The sequence below is a fragment of the Hippocampus zosterae genome, chromosome 7 (genome assembly GCF_025434085.1).
Source record: "Hippocampus zosterae strain Florida chromosome 7, ASM2543408v3, whole genome shotgun sequence".
In the NCBI taxonomy this organism is placed as follows: Eukaryota; Metazoa; Chordata; class Actinopteri; order Syngnathiformes; family Syngnathidae; genus Hippocampus; species Hippocampus zosterae.
Genome location: NC_067457.1, coordinates 18,436,475 through 18,454,398, shown reverse-complemented (window position 1 = coordinate 18,454,398; position 17,924 = coordinate 18,436,475). Strand labels below are relative to the sequence as shown.

General features: G+C 43.2%; 2 protein-coding genes across 3 annotated transcripts; both read right to left on the bottom strand.

The window, feature by feature from the left end:
• Positions 1 to 244: 244 nt before the first annotated feature.
• Positions 245 to 6,295, bottom strand: LOC127603760 (digestive cysteine proteinase 2-like). Its single transcript, XM_052070353.1, has 11 exons — positions 6,156 to 6,295; positions 5,618 to 5,677; positions 5,442 to 5,534; positions 4,695 to 4,867; positions 4,114 to 4,375; positions 3,841 to 4,036; positions 1,618 to 1,811; positions 1,416 to 1,507; positions 1,137 to 1,298; positions 776 to 965; positions 245 to 673 (listed from the first exon to the last, which is right to left on the bottom strand). The coding sequence occupies exons 1-11, from the start codon at positions 6,202 to 6,204 to the stop codon at positions 486 to 488; spliced, it is 1,659 nt and encodes a 552-aa protein (XP_051926313.1). The 5' UTR covers positions 6,205 to 6,295; the 3' UTR covers positions 245 to 485.
• Positions 6,296 to 6,835: 540 nt separating this feature from the next.
• On the bottom strand, positions 6,836 to 17,357 carry sh3bp5a (SH3-domain binding protein 5a (BTK-associated)). Of its 2 annotated transcripts, none has more exons than XM_052070377.1 (9): positions 17,047 to 17,357; positions 16,526 to 16,588; positions 13,955 to 14,083; positions 11,134 to 11,298; positions 9,941 to 10,071; positions 9,659 to 9,701; positions 8,664 to 8,868; positions 8,261 to 8,563; positions 6,836 to 7,427 (listed from the first exon to the last, which is right to left on the bottom strand). In XM_052070377.1, the coding sequence occupies exons 1-9, from the start codon at positions 17,128 to 17,130 to the stop codon at positions 7,258 to 7,260; spliced, it is 1,293 nt and encodes a 430-aa protein (XP_051926337.1). In that variant the 5' UTR covers positions 17,131 to 17,357; the 3' UTR covers positions 6,836 to 7,257. The 2 variants fall into 2 exon arrangements, with proteins under 2 accessions (XP_051926337.1, XP_051926338.1); XM_052070378.1 differs by having other exon boundaries at positions 8,385 to 8,563.
• Positions 17,358 to 17,924: the final 567 nt, after the last annotated feature.

The window sequence follows — 17,924 nt, the reverse complement described above, 5'->3', positions numbered from 1 at the left end:
GCGTTTCAACATTAAAGCAATTTCCTGTTTCGTTCCCCGGATCTAAATCGAGCAGAATGGTGAAATTGCGCCACCTTCTGTAGTTGTATAGAATTAATGCTTTTTTTTCCCCAAAGACCTGCGACGTACGGCATTTTAAGGTTACGAACGCCTCCCCGCACCACCCTCCCACTGCCAATCCACAAAGCATTATTATTGACGTGACTGACCTGGGCCAGCAATAAACATGTGTAAACCAACTAAGTAATTGGCACAGACAACATTTTTTTATTCAACAACGCATTAATTTTGTAGCTTATTTTTCCTCGGGACTCACATAGTGGAATCAAAAAGTCCCCCAAAATTAAAGTTTCAGCATCAGATTGTAGTTTAAAATCAAAATGAACACCAACACTATTGATGTCTTTAGTCATAAGCACGTGATGTGTAGTGGATGTATTATTTGTTTTTCATGCGTGTGGCACAAGTGAGACAGTGACACGTTTCTAGGCCAGTGTCACATAGGTGGCATCGGTGGTGACGCCGCAGTTGTTGTCTTTGGTGGACATGAGGATGTAGCCGTCGTTGCCCCAATAGGTGGACCACGAGTTTTTTACTAACCAATAGGGCTCTCCGTTTAAGGTGCCGTAACCCACGGCAAGCACGGCGTGGTCCAGCGAATCGGTGGTGTTACCTAAAGAATATGAAAATTTGCATTACTAATGCTGGGATGTATTTCGCGATGTCTGTTAATCACACAGGTTTAAAATACATGAATAGTATTGGATTGCCATACCGCAGGCCGGCTCATAGTAGACGCCGTGGCTGTAGAAGACAAATGATCTGTGCGCGGCGTCGATGCTAATGGCCACGGGCCCATTCTTGAACAGCGCCAACCTCAGCGCCTCGGCATCGCCCGATGTCACGTTGGTGTAGTCCTGGACTTGCGCCATCAGCTGCGAGGCGTTGGCGTGACAGAAGCCGTTCTGTGTGCCCAGAAGAGCTTTCATTCAAGATGTGTAGGGTAATAGTAAAATTTCTTTGATATGCATCTTTCAAAGCCCCCGCCCCCTGTGATGCTGTACAAAAACAATAATAAATACAGAATTGCACAATAAAAGAGTCGCAGTGTTTATGTGTGAGGACGAGTATCTGACCATGCCCATATAAGCTCCGTAGGTCTCGGTGGTTGCGATGCCTCCGTGTTTCATGATCCACTCGTACGCTCGCCATTCCTCGCCGCCGTCGCAGCCGTTGTTGCCGAAGCCCCACGTGCAGTCCACCAGCATCTGCTGGGAGAGAGCCTGCAGGGAACCAGTCTGGGTAGGAAAAGGAAGCAAAATATATATATATATATTATTTTGATCAAACAATTCCCGAAAAATGCTTTATTCCATATTCAAATGGTGAACTGTGAGAGAAGGTGTGACTGTCACCTTCAAGAAGAGAGCCCCCTCTAAAGCCCCCGTGGTGGCAAAGCTCCAGCAGGAGCCGCAGATGGCCTGGTCCTTCACTGGCGTCACAGCACCTGTGAATAAAAAAAAAAAATGGAAGAAAAAAGACAATGGTCAGCAATTGCGGGGAAAAAACTGAAGAAGGAAAAAAGAAAAGAAAGCCTTTCGGGTGATGTGGATGCACCGTAAAGTCGCCAGTCCAGTGACTCGGGGACTTTGATTCCTCTGTACTTCTGGGAAGGGAAGGGGCGTCCTCGGTTGGGGGTCTTTCTCTGTTTGCGTCCCCTCATGGCAGCCATCTCCGCCATGGTGCGATCAGATAGGGAGTTCAGCGCAAGCGTGAAGGACAGACCCGCTCTGTTCTTGGAGTGGACGTATCTACATGGAACACAAATCAAATCTTAGAAAATGACCACTGGAAATTACTGTCAACATTTTTTAAATAAAATACACAAATACTATGAGACAAGAGGTTTAGACAAAAATGAAACATGAAATTTAAAAAAAAAATAGCAAATGCAATAAAAAAAATCATGAACAAATACAAATATATATATATATTTTTAAATATATATTATATATATACATATATATATATTATATATATTAATATTAACATTTTATATATATAATATGCATATATATTATACAGTGCCCTCCATAATTATTGGCACCCCTGGTTGAGATGTGTTTTTTAGCTTCCAATTATTTTATTTTTTTTCTAAATAATATGGGACCTTAATGGAAAAAAAGAGAAAAATCCAACCTTCAATACAAGTGCATTTATTCAGTGGGGAAAAAATCCCACATAAAGAAATAATTATTTGACATCAAATCACCTGTTCCACAATTATTGGCACCCTTAACAATTCCCAGGAAATAAATATAATTGAAGCATTTCTGTCATTTCTACAGTAGTTTACAAAGTTTACCAGAGTATGTAGGAACATTTAATTAGTAATTCATCACTTCCTGTCTCCCTGGGGTATAAATATGACGTGACACCGAGGCCATTTCTCTTATCCACTCTTAAACATGGGAAAGACAAAGGAACACAGCATACAAGTGAGGCAGATGTGCGTCGACCTTCACAGGTCAGGCAGAGGCTACAAGAAGATTGCCACTCAACTGCAGCTGCCCATATCCACTGTGAGAGGAATAATTAAGAAGTTCAAAACAACTGGAACAGTGGTAAACAAGCCTGGACGAGGAGCCAAGTTTATTTTGCCACCACGCACAGTGAGGAGGATGGTAAGAGAAATCAAAAGATCTCCAAAGCTCACTGTTACAGAATTACAACAAATGGTAGCATCCTGGGGTCACAAAGTCTCCAAATCAACCATCAGGCGCTGTCTACACGCCAACAAGCTGTTTGGGAGGCATGCACGGAGAAAACCTTTCCTCACTCACAATCATAAACGCAAGCGTCTGGAGTTCGCCAAGCGGTATTGGGGCTTCAACTGGGACCGTGTGCTTTGGTCAGATGAGACCAAGATTGAGCTTTTTGGCAACAAACACTCTAAGTGGGTCTGGCGTACCACGAAAGATGCGCATGCTGAAAAGCACCTCATACCCACTGTGAAGTATGGGGGTGGGTCAGTGATGCTGTGGGGCTGTTTCGCTTCCAAAGGCCCTGGGAACCTTGTTAGGGTGCATGGCATCATGAATGCTTTGAAATACCAGGACATTTTAAATCAAAATCTGTTGCCCTCTGCCCGAAAGCTGAAGCTGGGTCGTCACTGGGTCTTTCAGCAAGACAATGACCCTAAACATATGGCCAAATCTACACAGAAATGGTTCACCAGACACAAAATCAAGCTCCTCCCATGGCCATCTCAGTCCCCTGACCTCAACCCCATTGAGAACCTGTGGGGTGAGCTGAAGAGGAGAGTACAGAGGAGAGGACCCAGGTCTCTGGATGATTTAGAGAGATTCTGCAAAGAGGAATGGCTGAAGATCCCTCTTTCTGTCTTTTCCCATCTTGTGAAACATTATAGGAGAAGATTAGGTGCTGTTTTGTTGGCAAAAGGGGGTTGTACAAAATATTAACACCAGGGGTGCTAATAATTGTGACACACATTATTTGATGTCAAATAATTATTTCTTTATGTGGGATTTTTTCCCCACTGAATAAATGCACTTGTATTGAAGGTTGGATTTTTCTCTTTTTTTCCATTAAGGTCCCATATTATTTAGAAAAAAAATAAAATAATTGGAAGCTAAAAAACACATCTCAACCAGGGGTGCCAATACTTATGGAGGGCACTGTATATATATTAAAAACATAATAAAAATAATAAAAAATATATAAGAGTAAAACGAATACAGGTATCAGTTATCAGTGTCTGACACACTTAATTATTATTATTTTTTTAAACACATCTCTTCAGCTGCATGTCCCACCCACCTGAGATTGTGGAGAAAAGCGTGCTCTCTCTCCTCGTGCTCCCTCTGGTCGCTGTACCGACGCTGAAATTTGTCTTTGAAATGGACGAAGATGCGCCGCGAGTGGCCCCAAGATGACGTGTGGATGAGATCTTTCATGGGATTGGCCAGCAGGTGATGCTCCACTCCCGGACCGGGGAATCCTCCGCAGCTCATACCTGTCAGACAATGTTTTTATTTTTTTTATTTTCATCTTAAAGCGGAATGGCTTTTTTTTCTGTTGTTTTGTTCAAACCTTCAGGGAGGGAAAACACCGCGGGGTCCACCTCAGAGGAGAACCCCTCATAGTCCACCAGGTATTTGTCAAAATGGGAGCCCAGCAGCGTGTTGTAGCCCATCATCTCGTAGTGCAGCGGCGTGGCCGGATCCACCCGGCCGTTGGCGCGCTCCTCCGAGCGGGTCACCCACAGCGTGTAGGTGTTCTTCTTGTAGCCCACGGTGGTCACGTTCTGCCACACTTCGCACAGGGAGCCCCCATAGTACTCCATCCTAAGGAACTGTGGAAGGAAATAAAGTCAGTCAGTCAATATTTGGTTACCGTGCAATAGAGGCCAGACACCGAACGAATAGTTCTAAAGTTTTACCCCTCCCACTCGTACTGTGCGAGGATTTTTTTTTGCTAATCGCGGAAGGGTCCGGGCCCTGTCCACAAAAACCAAATTTTCAAACCGAAACCATTACATTGGGTCTTAAAGAAAGTCCTCTAGCTTCATGCTAAGGTATAATGTGAAAAGCCATCGGCGAACGACTGGAAATTAGCATCGATTGTTCAAGCAGTGATAGTTTGCCCCCTGATTTAGAAACCATGATAAAGACCTGCAAGCCGTTCACGTCCGGCAGGGCCGCTTGCGTCGTGACGGGTTCGTCCTTGGTTCCGTTGACCTGGAAGCATTTCATCACGTTCAGCTCGTCCTCGGTGGTTTCAGGGGTAATCTTGTAGGAAGCCCCCCACGGCTGCTCGCCCCCCAGCTGGTATGTTGACACTTGTCCTGGATTCAATGTTGACATATTTAGGTGATATTATTGAGAAATATAAAAAGATAGCTTGTGTATCTTTGAAAAAAAAAGCATAGTCTTCTATAGCTTCTTCGTCACTTTCATTTGTCATTTTCAGCTAAAATTCACCCTTCAGCCTACAAAAGAATATTCCCTTTAACTCTATATGTGGCCAGGGTACAAAACATGTTGGCCTTAACTGTAAGAAGAACAGCAAATCGACTCGTAATGAAAAGAAATATTGCTCGAGAAAGAACCTGAAACGATTTTTCCTTTTCATGTCAACAAGATTGCCGGTGTCCACCTTGTTCTGAAAGTCTCAATTTCAATGCTTTGTTTAAGTCAAGACTCAAGACATAAAAAGGTAAGCGAAATACCCCCCCCAAAAATGTGTGCGCTTCACTACACACTCACGTCAACGTAACACGGTCACTTGAGAGTGCAAGACGATGAGCAGAAAGAGCGTTTCTGTTTCTCTTCGTTCGCTTTGTATGTGATACAGCGGCTTCTCGGTTTCACATCCAACAGAGTACAGAGAAACGGTGAGAATGCAGAAGGGTTTCTCACCATGGTAGTAGTCTATACGACTGGACTTTGCCTTCAGGTCAAACCAGGCTTCAAAGGGCTCCCGAATTTCAGCGTAAGGCAAAGAAATCATTCCTGTTAAGAAAGACTATCATGAGATAAAGTGATGATGACAAAAGCAAACAGTGAATCGTTTTTGTTTTGTATTTTCTGCTCACCTTTTACATGATAAGCAGTCCCGAAATCGGGAAGGGAAGGCAGAGCTTTTGGTTCAGAATCTGCAAACAAGATAAACTGTTTTGTTTTTTCAGATGCTTCAACATTGAAAGTGAACCATGTGAAATGCGTAATAACAGTGCATTTGCATTCCATTACACGACGATAAGATTAAGCTAATCTTATTTTTATAATTTATTCATTCGAGAGCAGAACCGCAGGAACTAATATCTCGTGTAAATAATTAGGCAACAGATTGTTTTCTGCTTAAATGGGAAGGAAACTTTTAATTAACAGATTTCAAAGTGGGCTGTGATGTGATTGATATTTGTTGCCATTCCATTTGATTTGTTTCCCTCTGTTTTACACAAAACAACGAGCACTGCCGTTAGTGTTACTACAAATGAATTTCAATGCTAACCAATTAATCACAACGCGGTCTGCCATTATATAACTATAATACTTTTGAGTTAACCCCCCCCCCCAAAAAAAACGTTAGCTTCGTTCGTCAAACTGCGAACACGTTCACGTTCTCCTTACCAAAGATAGTCCACAGCAGAACCGCAGCGAAGACGCACAACCGCGCCATGTTCTGAGCATTGAATTTTTAAAAAATGTAAATTTAAAAACTCGGAAAGTACATTTAAATAAAACGCATAGCTCGACAATCTGTGTGACTGACTTGCACACGTAAACAAAAATGTAGTTACATGTCGTTTATCCTCCAATCAAATGGGAGTCCGCAAGTGTTGGCCAATCCGATGGAAAGGGGGGGGCGGGATTTTGGTGCTGCATCATGTGACTTTTTCTTTTTAGTCATGTGATTAATCTCCAGTTTAAAAAAAAAGAAAAAAAAACATTAAAAATAAATACAAATAAATAAATAAGGCACATTATGGCAATTGTCACAAAAGGCTAGATCATCATACTTTGCTTATCTTTTTCTGAAATGTACAGCACAAAACGCATATTAGGTCCCGCTTTTATTTTCAATTTATTATTGTGTATGTTTTTATTAAAATATAGATATATTGTATTAAATGACCGATTTGAATAATAACAAATATTTATTACGATGACCCCAGTCATTTGCGGAATTGTAATTTTTTGTTTTTTTCTTGCTGTGATGTCAACACGTGCCGTACATGAACCTGGTTTAAGATGGAAGAGAAACAAAACAATGTCCAAAACGTGCAATCATCTGTGGAGTAAAAACGATATCATCTGAAGCACACGTTTATTGCTTGTTATTTTGCGATAAACACGAACAACACTAAATCATGTAAGAATAGAAGAGTATAAATATAGGGCAATCTGCACTACAGGGGGCTATTTGAATATTACAAAAAATACAATCACATTTAAAGAGGACTCATGCTCACCTTTCTTTTGGTTGATTGTGTCATTTTGAGACTATTTACATATTTTATTGCAGTCTTGAACATGACGTGATTGTAGAACAACACAAAGATGGCTTCCAAGATGAGCTGTCTTGAAGGAAGGTGGATCATGGGAGATGTGGCCCTCAGATGAGCACCGACTTTGGCAGACTAGTGTTGATTTCATCACTGCACATCACTACGGATTCAAATGGCGACACGGATGTTTATGGCACCTTTCATGGAGGTTGGAGTCGTCCTGGTTAGGCGCTGTTTAGTATGGCAATGTTTGACGGTGAGGGGAGCTCATTGCTCACACATTCTTTCTCTTTTTTATCATCCACGTCGGTGTCCGCTTGGGTGTGCGCAATGGTCAAGTTAAGACTGCTGGCGTTGCCTTCCAAAGCGGCCTCAGCGCCTTCTGCTCGGTCTCCTGCGGATAAAAAGGAGACGGGGGGGAAAAAACAGGAGGCTGCTTATTTGGAACTGACTATTCCGAATCCACACATGTGAAAGATTAAGAACTGCAATTATTTTAACAGTACAATAGTAAATGTGAAAAAAAATAAAATAATAAGATTCACTTGGGAATGTTTTTGAAAATTAGATTTTCTTATATATACTGTAGCTAATTTGAATCCCAAAAGAAAAAAAATTGCAACTTAAAAATATATTCTTAATATATTTGATTACATTCGCTGGTTTCAAGCCCTGAAAGGAAATGACAAAATTGCCCCACTTTAAAATATTTTCAAAATCATATTTCATTAGAAATGGTCTCACTTCAGATGATTTTTTAATATTTTACAAAAATCCCACTGCAAAATATTTTTTGAAATTTTATAAATGTTATGATGACAGTTATATTTAATGCCTGTAAATTACAAAAAAAAAGGCCCACTTTAGAAGCTTTAAAAAGGTGCATTTTAACGCCATAAAAATGGTACATTTTAAAAAGTACTTTTGCGATTTTATCACAGAACAAACTGCCGCCAAAATCCTTCAAAGAATAGTTATCATCCAAGTACTGACTGATTTTTTTGTTCCATCGACAGGACTTTGTAAGCAGCAATGGTTGCCCTTTATCAATCAAGTTGAGTTGAGTATTTGAAAATTAGAATTTGGAATTTTAATTCAAATCGATACTTTTTTTAAATTGTGGAGATGCCATTTCTTAGCCTCCAATTATAAACGACGGCGTATATTACGCAGGTAGACACATAGACGCACTTTAGCAAATGCACATACACACACACACACACACACCTCTCTCCTGGTCACAGTCCGGAGAGGAGGCTCCGCTGCACTGGCTCCGAGGGCCCAGCAGAGGCGAGCCGTGGGCAGAACCACACGGCGAGTCTGAGTCGTGAGAGCAGAACGGGCCGCTTACCTCCAGGGCACCGGGGAAGGAGGAGGAAGACGAGGATGGGGAGGAGGGGGAGGAGGGGATGTGCAGCAAGGAGGTCGGGGATGGAGGCGAGGGCACGTCGAGGGTGGCGGAGGCGGACGGACTGAATGGTGCGGATTGAGCGTCTTCCTCCGAGTCGTCGTCGATGCACAACGACACCACTGCATGCGCGTGAAACACGCACGTGAAGGAACAAAAGCATAAGCATTTATTTTTTGGATGACTCTTTCCGCTAGTGAACACGAAGGGGCGTGCGCTCACTTGACAGGCCGTGGCAATCCACGGCGAAGTCCTCGCCGTCCTCGGCGTCGAGCTCGGCGCCGACACCCCGTCCTCGAGTTCCGACGGAGCGGCGCTGGGCATGGATTTCCTCTGAGATGTTCTCCAGGCTGCGAAGGGCGGCGCGGTACTCGGCTTTCGCCACCAGCAGCTTGGCCTGCCGCTCGTCCACCTGACGCTTCAGTTGCTGAAAGCAATTCATGGAAAATTTGCATGAATGTTATTACCTGGCCATGTCGCAGTTCTCCAATGACATGGCTGAATATTTATGTACCGGTACTTGTATTTGTACGCGTTGCTGCTCCACGTGTGTTCAAGTGGCGCTTGTTTGAAAATGTATCAGTGCTGTAACATTGACGTTCATTTCCGTCAGGCTGTTTGGTGGATTGCGCATTGCGATGAGGACGGAAGTCTCGGTTTAACTGTGAACCTCAACGGGAGGTGGCAAACGACACGATGCGATGAGCAAAGTTCATCAACGCAGGGCCGTTTTGACGAAAGGTGAATATTTAAACCGCAATTCGTAGCGACACGTTGAATGATTGTCCAGTCGTTTCCTCCCAACTTTTTAGTTGGAATGAACGTTTTGTTATATCTGCTTGACTTTTCAACTGTATTTTAATTTCATCGCCACATTCATTTCACAAAAATAAATAAGGCATCAATGAATCATATATATATTTTTTTAATCCGATTCAGCAATGAACGGACCAAATAATGAACGGAATAATCCGTTATTAAAATAATATTAAATGCATGTTCTTGAAACCGTTTGAAGAGTAAAAACAACGGTTAAGCTACATTAAGCGCTATTAGGTGATACTTGATGATGTAAATGCTCCACGCGCCGGGCTCAAGAACCCGCTTCGCCCACGAGCGAGTCAATTACAAATTAAACGGCAGCGAGAACGCAAACACAATTTGCATCATACAAAAGCAAACACTGAACAGACTGTTGTGTGTCGCAGCGCACGCACCTCAAGCTGGAGATAATACTTTGCTTTCAGTTCGAAATACGGCCTGCAGGGGGAGACAAAAACGGGCAAAGAATGAGATGGGGGTGGGTGGGAGGGGAAAAAAAAACACGGACACACTCCAATCTGACCACTCGCATTCTTGGGCTCTTACGAAAGGGAGTTACACCCCAACAAGAAGCAAGAAGAGAAACATCTGGATTCCATCAACATTGCTTTTCCTCACTAAGCACGTAAACGAAGGCTACACCCGAGTTCTGTTTGAAGGGAAGGAGGGGGGCCCACTTTGATTTGGTGATGGAGCGTTTGAGCTTCTTCTCCAGTTGCTTCATGTGGCCGACGCAGGACGTGTAGTTGGCAGCAGTCGATTTGTGCTCGGCCTCGCTGCGTGTTCGGCTCTGCTCGGCCTCCATTACCTGCGCAAACGCAGATGTGACGGCGACGCGTCCGTCTGGTTTATCACTCGTGACCTGCTGGAACGTATCCCATAGAAGGTGGTGGTGGACAGTGGAGGGGGCAGGGAACTGGGGAAGGGGGTGGGAGTCTACCTATAGACCACAGGCGTCAAACTCAAGGCCCGGGGGCCGGATCTGGCCCGCCACATCATTTTATGTGGCTGGCGAAAGCAAATCAAAGATGTCGCTAAAATCTCGACCAAAATTTAAAATTCTCATTTGTAATAAATACGAGTGATACTGTAAGCATTTTTCTTGTTAACAAAGCCCTTGTTTCAGGAATTTAAACAATAGGTGAATAAACCGTTATTCTTGATTTCTTTATATAGTTTCAGTAATTACGGCCCTCAAGGGAAAATGCAACTAAAATCTGGCCCGTGAAAAAAAAATGAGTTTGACACCCCTGATATAGACAAAGAACTTATTTATACAGTCAAACCTCGGTTTTCAACGTCTCTGTTCTCAACCAAATCGTTTTTGGACCAAAAAAAATGAGAGTTTTTTTTAATGCCTCGGATAACAACCGAAAATCGGTTCTCGACCAAACTGAGCCACTTGACTCCTCTCGCCTTCCTTACACGAGGAAGGGACGCTTCCTCGGGTAGCGTTCTATTGTGAGCAGCTGTGTTCAATAAATATGTACTGTATATTTTTTTAAAATAACGTGGTTTCGGTTTTCAAACAGCCTTCTGGAACGGATTATGGTTGAAAACCGAGGTACGGCTGTACTCACATTCACACGATAGAAACATTTAGTCTTCCTGTTAAAACTATTTCTCACTGTCAGAGAAAATCACGTGTCCAATCATATGTGAGGTTTAAGTTTTGAGCCCACCCGTTGGTATTTTTGTTGTTGTTGTTGTTGATATTGTGACAGTCACTTCAAAAAAATGACCAGTCATGGAAGTCGGATGAATGGGTGGGCGGATATAACGGGTTCATTCGACCAACAAAGAAACAGGGAAGCGTGGCGAGAGGCAGGCTAGCGCACATGTGACGCTCACGCTTTGGCACGGCACCCACCCTCTGTGTGGCATGGTTGAGCATTTCCTGCCAGGCCGAGTCAAACTGGCGGCTGTCCTCCTCGAGCAGCCGCTCCTCGGCCAGGGCGATGGTCTCCTTGGCGGCCCGCAGGATCTCCACCGCCCGCTGGAACTCCTGGGTGGCCTTCTGGGCTTCCACCTGGGCCTAAAGGAGGACAAGTGGACATGTTGCATGATCGTGTATGTGGTCAGTAGAAAAAAAAATTGATTTCTGGTGGGAATTTTGCACGTGCCCACGAAAAGGCACAAAGAGCACTTTTTGTAACTGTCGCTGGGCTCCTCCAACGCACGCATCGCTGTCAATGAGACCGTTATTCCCATCATGCCACAGAGCCCCCACACAGCTGTGTCCAAAAATCTGCATCATGAACTGTTTCCAATATTTTGGCCCTCTCTAGTTGCCCGAGTAAGAAAAAAAAATCATGATGATTCTGTGCAGTTCTATTGTACCAGGTAGAAAAAACTTTCCTTTAATTTAGTTTTTGTGCCAAAATGCGTCAGAAACATCACTTATGGCAGCATTTTTTTTTGGATTCGTTGTCATTCAAATAATGATTTAAAAAGGGTAAAAGACAAGAAGACATGATTTAATGAAAAGAAATAAAAACATAAAAAAAATAAAGAAGTCAATTAAAGTCATGTTAAATGGCTCCTGGTTATAAAATAACAGCAATTCATTGTACATAACATTTCATACGTTATGAAAAAAAAAAAGCTTCAATCAAAATAAACTCCCTTGACTGCTTGCAACAAAGTCAGTGGGAGTTTTTCAAGCTGTGGAAGATTTGTTGCTTTTGCACCCCACCGCCCCCCTCCCCAATCGCCCTGTGTCTCCACCACCAGTCGGGGTCACCCCCACTGAAGATAGCGCGCCCAGCAATGACGTCAGCAAGAACAAAGGTGACGCCACCTGTCTTGAAACCGTCACGATATCCAAAGCCAAGCGACGGACTAAAGGAGTGTGAAGATAACGCTTTGTGTGCAATCTTTGCGTGTATTACAAATTGATGGATTGCAGGGCTGCGTGTGATGATCCACTTCCCAGGTTCCACCCTGGCAAGATAATTAATGCTGTGAGAATAATCACTCACTTGTTTTGTCAGGGGGAGGTAAAAAAAACAAAAAAAACCCCTAATAATAAATGCTAGCAGCTCACGAGACATCCTCGACAAATAAAAACAGCGCATTTCCTTTCCCATGCCGAGTTAAGAGTTAAATACACTACAGATGTCAAGTCAGCCTTTCCAAAAGCAAATATTATTTCTTGTGACAACAATAATAAATCTCAAAGACAAAAAAAAAGTAATCGGTACAATGAAACACAACCTCGCAACAGCTAACAGAATTTTTTTTTTTTACGCCCATGAGACATCACTTGTTGCCAGGCAGGAATCAAGGGGTCAATGAGGTCATCATTCGTGGATGACATTAGGAAATTACTCCAACAGAATACATGACATTGACATGATTTATACAGCTTGTGTCATCTATCTGAATGCCATTTAATACACATTGCCACTGCAAGACAATCACCGCTCTGTATTACATATAAAATCCCGCAGGTTAGAAAGCTACGAAATCTGGCGGGGCAATACTACATTTAAGAAAGAAAAAAAAACGCAGCATTTGGTGAGGAACTGCATATATCGAGCACAGAATTTGCCTGCTTATACTTAGTTGGTATATATATTTTTAAAAAAATTAATAAATTTGCATTTTGCTATTCTATATTTTTGTCTATTTGACATTCATGCACCATTAAAAAAAAATTAAAAATCAGATATGACTCCACCCACTTCTGATCCTTAACCAGTTACTATTTGTAAATAATATGTCAGACAGCTTTGCATGAGACGGCTGCATTATAGTCAAACAAATTTAGTAATTGGGAAAGTAGGTGACACCCCCCCCCCCACACACACACACACACAGACACACAGGAGAGGCCATGCAACAGACAAGACAGGCAGTGTTGCGGATGACAAAAGAGAGGAAAGCTGAAGCAAATTTCAACATTGCTACTCCCCCCTTCCCAAATTTGTTGGAATGTAAGAGAGTGCAGGAAGGGGCTTGCAGCTGGCTCTCAGGAGGGAGGGGGGGGGCGGGGCGGGGAAATTAAGTCCACGAGTGTGACACTGGCGGGGAGGCGTTTGGATCCTTTTGGAAGTGGGTCATGTCTTAAATATTAAAAGATCCCGTCAATAAATCATGATGGGACAATGTGTCAGTTTAACCCTGAGGCCTTCATCTGCTTTGGATCGTAGTTCAGATGCAGCACACACACGCACGCACACACACACATATTCTCATCCCCTACATGTGCATTTTGGTCCCATCCCAATGCAAAAACCTCCGGCAATGCACCTTTCAAGTGCAGCAACCACTGACCGGTAGTTTTTTATCTTGTGCACGTGCATCTAAACACACACACACATGCACGCAAGCACAGACACACATCATCTATTTATGTTTTGACGGCACGGCAAAGATACACACTTTTGATGTGTGACACCTCAACTCACTGGAACCGCAGCTTGCTTTGACCTCTTCTAGGAATGATCAACTATAAAACGCGGAGGCGCGCGCGCGCGGATGACAGCTGTTTAGCATACAGAGGGAGTTTTAAAATAGACGTCACGTGCACGCGCCTTTAAGTAGATATGAGCTGAGCCCTTTCAAGCGTCTCCCTGTTAATCCTCGAATAAGCCTTACATTTTCTAACTCACCCTCATTCAGTGTGTGTGTGTGTGTGTGTGTGTGTGTGTGTGTGTGTGTGTGTGTGTGTGCGTGTGTGTGTGTACCTGTCTGGCCACTTTGCGGGCCTCCCAATAAGGTTTGGAGTCGTCGACCGCCCGTCCAATCTTTTTCACCTGCTCGTCCAGCTTGACGGTGGCTTCCACGAGCACGGCGCGGAAGCGCTGGCGGAATTCCTGCGGATACGCACACGTGCACGCAAAAGTTTGGGAAGAGCGAGTCTGGTACGGTGTTTAGATTAGTCCAAATTCTGCGAGGATGAGTCAGAATGAGTCCTAAATCCCTCTGAGCGCTGTCACGAGGCCAAGTGTGTTTGTGGTTCAAAGCGACCCTTGGAGGGAGTTCGATGTGGAGCAGCAGGCGCTTAGTCGTAACTGAATCTAGACTCTGTATTACATATTAAATTAAATGTGACAGAAAAAAAATTCTTTGCAGCTCTTCCTAGTGGCATAACATATACATTTTACACCAGTGTGTTCATTTCGGCCATTTTATACACCGTATCGCCATTTTTAGGCCTATTTCGATATATTTGAACAAAGGGACCACTGTAAACCATTTTGAAAATGAAATTGATAAGACTAGATTGAATCGAAACCAAATTCAATCAAATCTCCCCTCAAGGACTGAACTGAATCCCATACGCTAAATCGAAGAAGACTGCACAATATGCGTCTTGTTTCCGAACACTTTGTGTGCAATTCTGCTGACAAAGCGGTTCTCATAATTGAAGTCATCACCAGGCCATCGAAAGCACGCGTACGGGGCAATTTGGCTGCATGGTGAAGAACCAGCCAGCAAGATGTGTTGGGAGTCCCCCCCCGCCCCCCCCCCCCAAAAAAAATGCATCACTTGTGAAAATGAACGGCGGCGGCACCCGCATCCTGCTCGGAAAAGTAAAGGGCGGAAAAGTGGTCACAGGAAGTGTGCTTCCCTATGACATCACAGCACTTCCTGACACGGATTTAGCGCCGCCGGTTTTATGCACTGTGTGCCATGGCTTAATATTTTATTTTTATTTTTTATCAATTTTAACTGCGTGAATGCAAAATATAGCTGACATCGGCAAATGCCACATTTGTTCACAACACTTTCGATGAGTCAATAATTAGTACAAAAGGAGAAATAGATTGATGAAAACATTTAAAATGTACCAAATTGTGACAGAGGAGGTTTCGGCCCGACCCCAGTGATCCGTGATGAAACTTCCTGTGTTGTGGGGAATTTTTGCCTAATTTTGTCATTTTCAACTTCAGCTTTTTAAATCCATCCAAAATAGGTGAAGCCCGCCCCCACCCCCTCCACTATTATATAATAGTGAAAATCTGTGAATAATTGATTTTGTGATTGATGTATCGATTAAACAGAGCGGATCATAAAGTATCAACACGATCAGGAACCCATGTAACATGGACGACTGTATTTGGAATCCAAATATCTTCTTTGAGGTTGTTTTCCCAACCTGTGCACTGTACAACTGGAATTTGAATGGTTAAAAAAAATTCTGCTACACAGAATTTACTGCATGGTGTAAGTGAGTAGAGCTAGAATCGGAAAACCGCAATCTCCGGACTGTTTTGCCAGGGAGTAATTCTGTCCTGCCACACAACTGAAGAGAAGAATGGCCCCGGAAAGTCAAAATGCATGGCATCCATTTTGGGTCTTTGGTTTGTTTTGACAGGAAGGTTCAGGGAAGTTAATGGGAAACACGGCCAGGACTTGGAATTCCCAACAGTGTCCCAAATAGAACAGAGTCACAGTAAGGACACGCAGTGCATCATTATTTGCACAGGCTGATAGGATCCAATGCAAAAGAGGTGCTGAATATTCTTCCTTTACGAAGATAATTAAAGCTTATTACTGACAGTTGGCTCATGATTAATATGCAGTTTGTGGTGTTCACGCTCCTGGCATGTTGCCAGTTAACTGAGCCATTAAAAAAAGTAAAAAAAAGTAGTGCCGTCAAACCTCTTTACTAAGATGAAATAAAATTGGCTGTTCTGTGCAGAGGATAAAGAATACATGCCTATAAGTATTGTTATATCATCTCTTTACATATAACGCTACGCTTCACCAGGTGTGCTGCAAGTATGACAACACTGCACCACCGATGCCATTCGTTAGCCCATCTGGATGTTTTGCATAGCCTATTAGCATTGAACTAAACGGATTTGTCCAACGCAAAGCTTTATGGTTATTTTAAAGACAACGACATTTTGCCGTGTATTCAGTTTGACAGTAAACTTCGATCTGGGATGTTCAATAACCAGCTTGCAGGATTTTTTGGGGGGAAGAATTGTTCACTCTCTGCCAAACTGCTGCTTGTTGCGAAGTGAGCATTGCTCTCTTAGCACTTATTCACACAGCAAAGTCTTATTTTTAACAAGGAATTTGATACTTGCTAGTAGGAGCCCAGAATTTTTCCACACTCATCTTTGCAAGGCATTCGCAGAGGAACTATTTTGGGGTACAGTTCACGTTGCTAGGCCATTTTCAAAACCACGAAGCCAAATGAGAAGACTCATCGCTGTCCCTTGTAGGGAGGATCTGTAAACGCGTTTAGGCAAGGGTGGAAAACTGTGCCGTGACTGCGGAGAAAGAAGGCTTCTGTTCATTACCTCCAGCTCACTCTCCCAGCGGTTGATGTCATCTGTGGACTGGTTTAACTTCTCCAGCTCTCCCTGTTTGCAGTAAACACGGATGGGGACAAACACGTGTTGGATCGAGGTTAAAAGTAGTTTCTGGAGCAGAGCCTTTCTGCGACTAGTGTGCAGAAATGCCCGATAGTAGCAGAAGACAGAAGTGGAAAATGTTTACTAGTAAGACGCAGTCGTTGTATGAGTGCACGTAATTTCTTACGACAGTGGAGAAAGAGTGTGTAAATTCAAAGCTGGTGATCAATCATTTGGAATAAATCCTCAATCGGCTGTCAATGGGATCTTCTCCAAGCCTAGCTTTCAAGTCATTGGGAAACTTGGCATGCAGGTGGTTTAATCTAAATAAACCACACTTTTATGTCCCAATTTGGCAAAAAAAAAGGAGATTAAATAGCAAGCATAAAAAAGGATGACTTGGTTGTTTAATTTGACACTTAATCTGTAAAAGTCAGTTTTCCATCAGGACCCATACATCATCTCACCTTGATTCTTGGGTCAACCTCCTCTTCCTCGTCGGCACCTTGGCAGTCCTCCTCATTTTCAATCCCATTTTGCGAAGGCTCCATTGCCACTGGGACTGTCCGCACCTCACACAAAGCGAGACCCCCCCACCCCGGTTCGACGCAGGGTTGTGTGGGCTGGTGATGAAGCCCCTCACTCTTCACCCTCCGAACGCGCGGGGCCACATGGCGTGCTTCAGGCCCTTCAAGGTCTTCGGGATGCTAGAGGGGGGGTCCCTGAACGCCGGCCTGGTCGCGGGGGAGCCAGCCTACACACTGCCGAGGATCGCAACCTCGGAGACCGAAGTCGACAGAAGGGGCTGGGGGAAGAGTAAAGTTAGATGAGTTATGACGGGCATAATTCATTTATCCAGGGTTTATCTTCAAAATAAAAGTACATTGATGTAATTTATATATCATATATATTATTTTACCCACGCGCTCGACTATGTTTCCGGTTTTAGCGCAGCTTCACGTGAAACTTGATCCACCGCCAATCACACAAGTTTCGAGACCTAGTGTTGCACGCTCTCTAGTGGCGATTATTAAAAGTGCAATGCAGAAATAGAAAGACGATGGGGTTGACATCTATGTTGTTGCTTTTAATTATTTGTTGTATCTGTAAGAATTTTTGTTTCAAATACAAATCCAAGCATGAAATAAGTTACATTAAAAAAAAGAGATGATTCAAGTACCCCAACTAAATTCTATTACAAATCCCAAAGTCTGAAGATGATCCAGGAAGAGCAAATTAGTTTTGTGCCGCCCTAAAAAAGGACTAACGGTAATGTAAAACGTAATTACACATTAGAAAGTATATTATCGTAAAGCATTGCGTCACGAACGATTTTTTAAAATGT

Coding starts and splice junctions, on each gene's coding strand:
- LOC127603760 (XM_052070353.1), bottom strand. CDS start 6,204: ATGGCGCGGTTGTGCGTCTTCGCTGCGGTTCTGCTGTGGACTATCTTT. Junction 4,037..4,113: donor GGTGTTTTCCCTCCCTGAAG/GTTTGAACAAAA, acceptor ATTGTCTGACAG/GTATGAGCTGCGGAGGATTC. Junction 674..775: donor CTACTATGAGCCGGCCTGCG/GTATGGCAATCC, acceptor CATATTCTTTAG/GTAACACCACCGATTCGCTG.
- sh3bp5a (XM_052070377.1), bottom strand. CDS start 17,130: ATGGAGCCTTCGCAAAATGGGATTGAAAATGAGGAGGACTGCCAAGGT. Junction 16,589..17,046: donor AGGTTGACCCAAGAATCAAG/GTGAGATGATGT, acceptor TACTGCAAACAG/GGAGAGCTGGAGAAGTTAAA. Junction 7,428..8,260: donor GGACTGTGACCAGGAGAGAG/GTGTGTGTGTGT, acceptor TTTTATCCGCAG/GAGACCGAGCAGAAGGCGCT.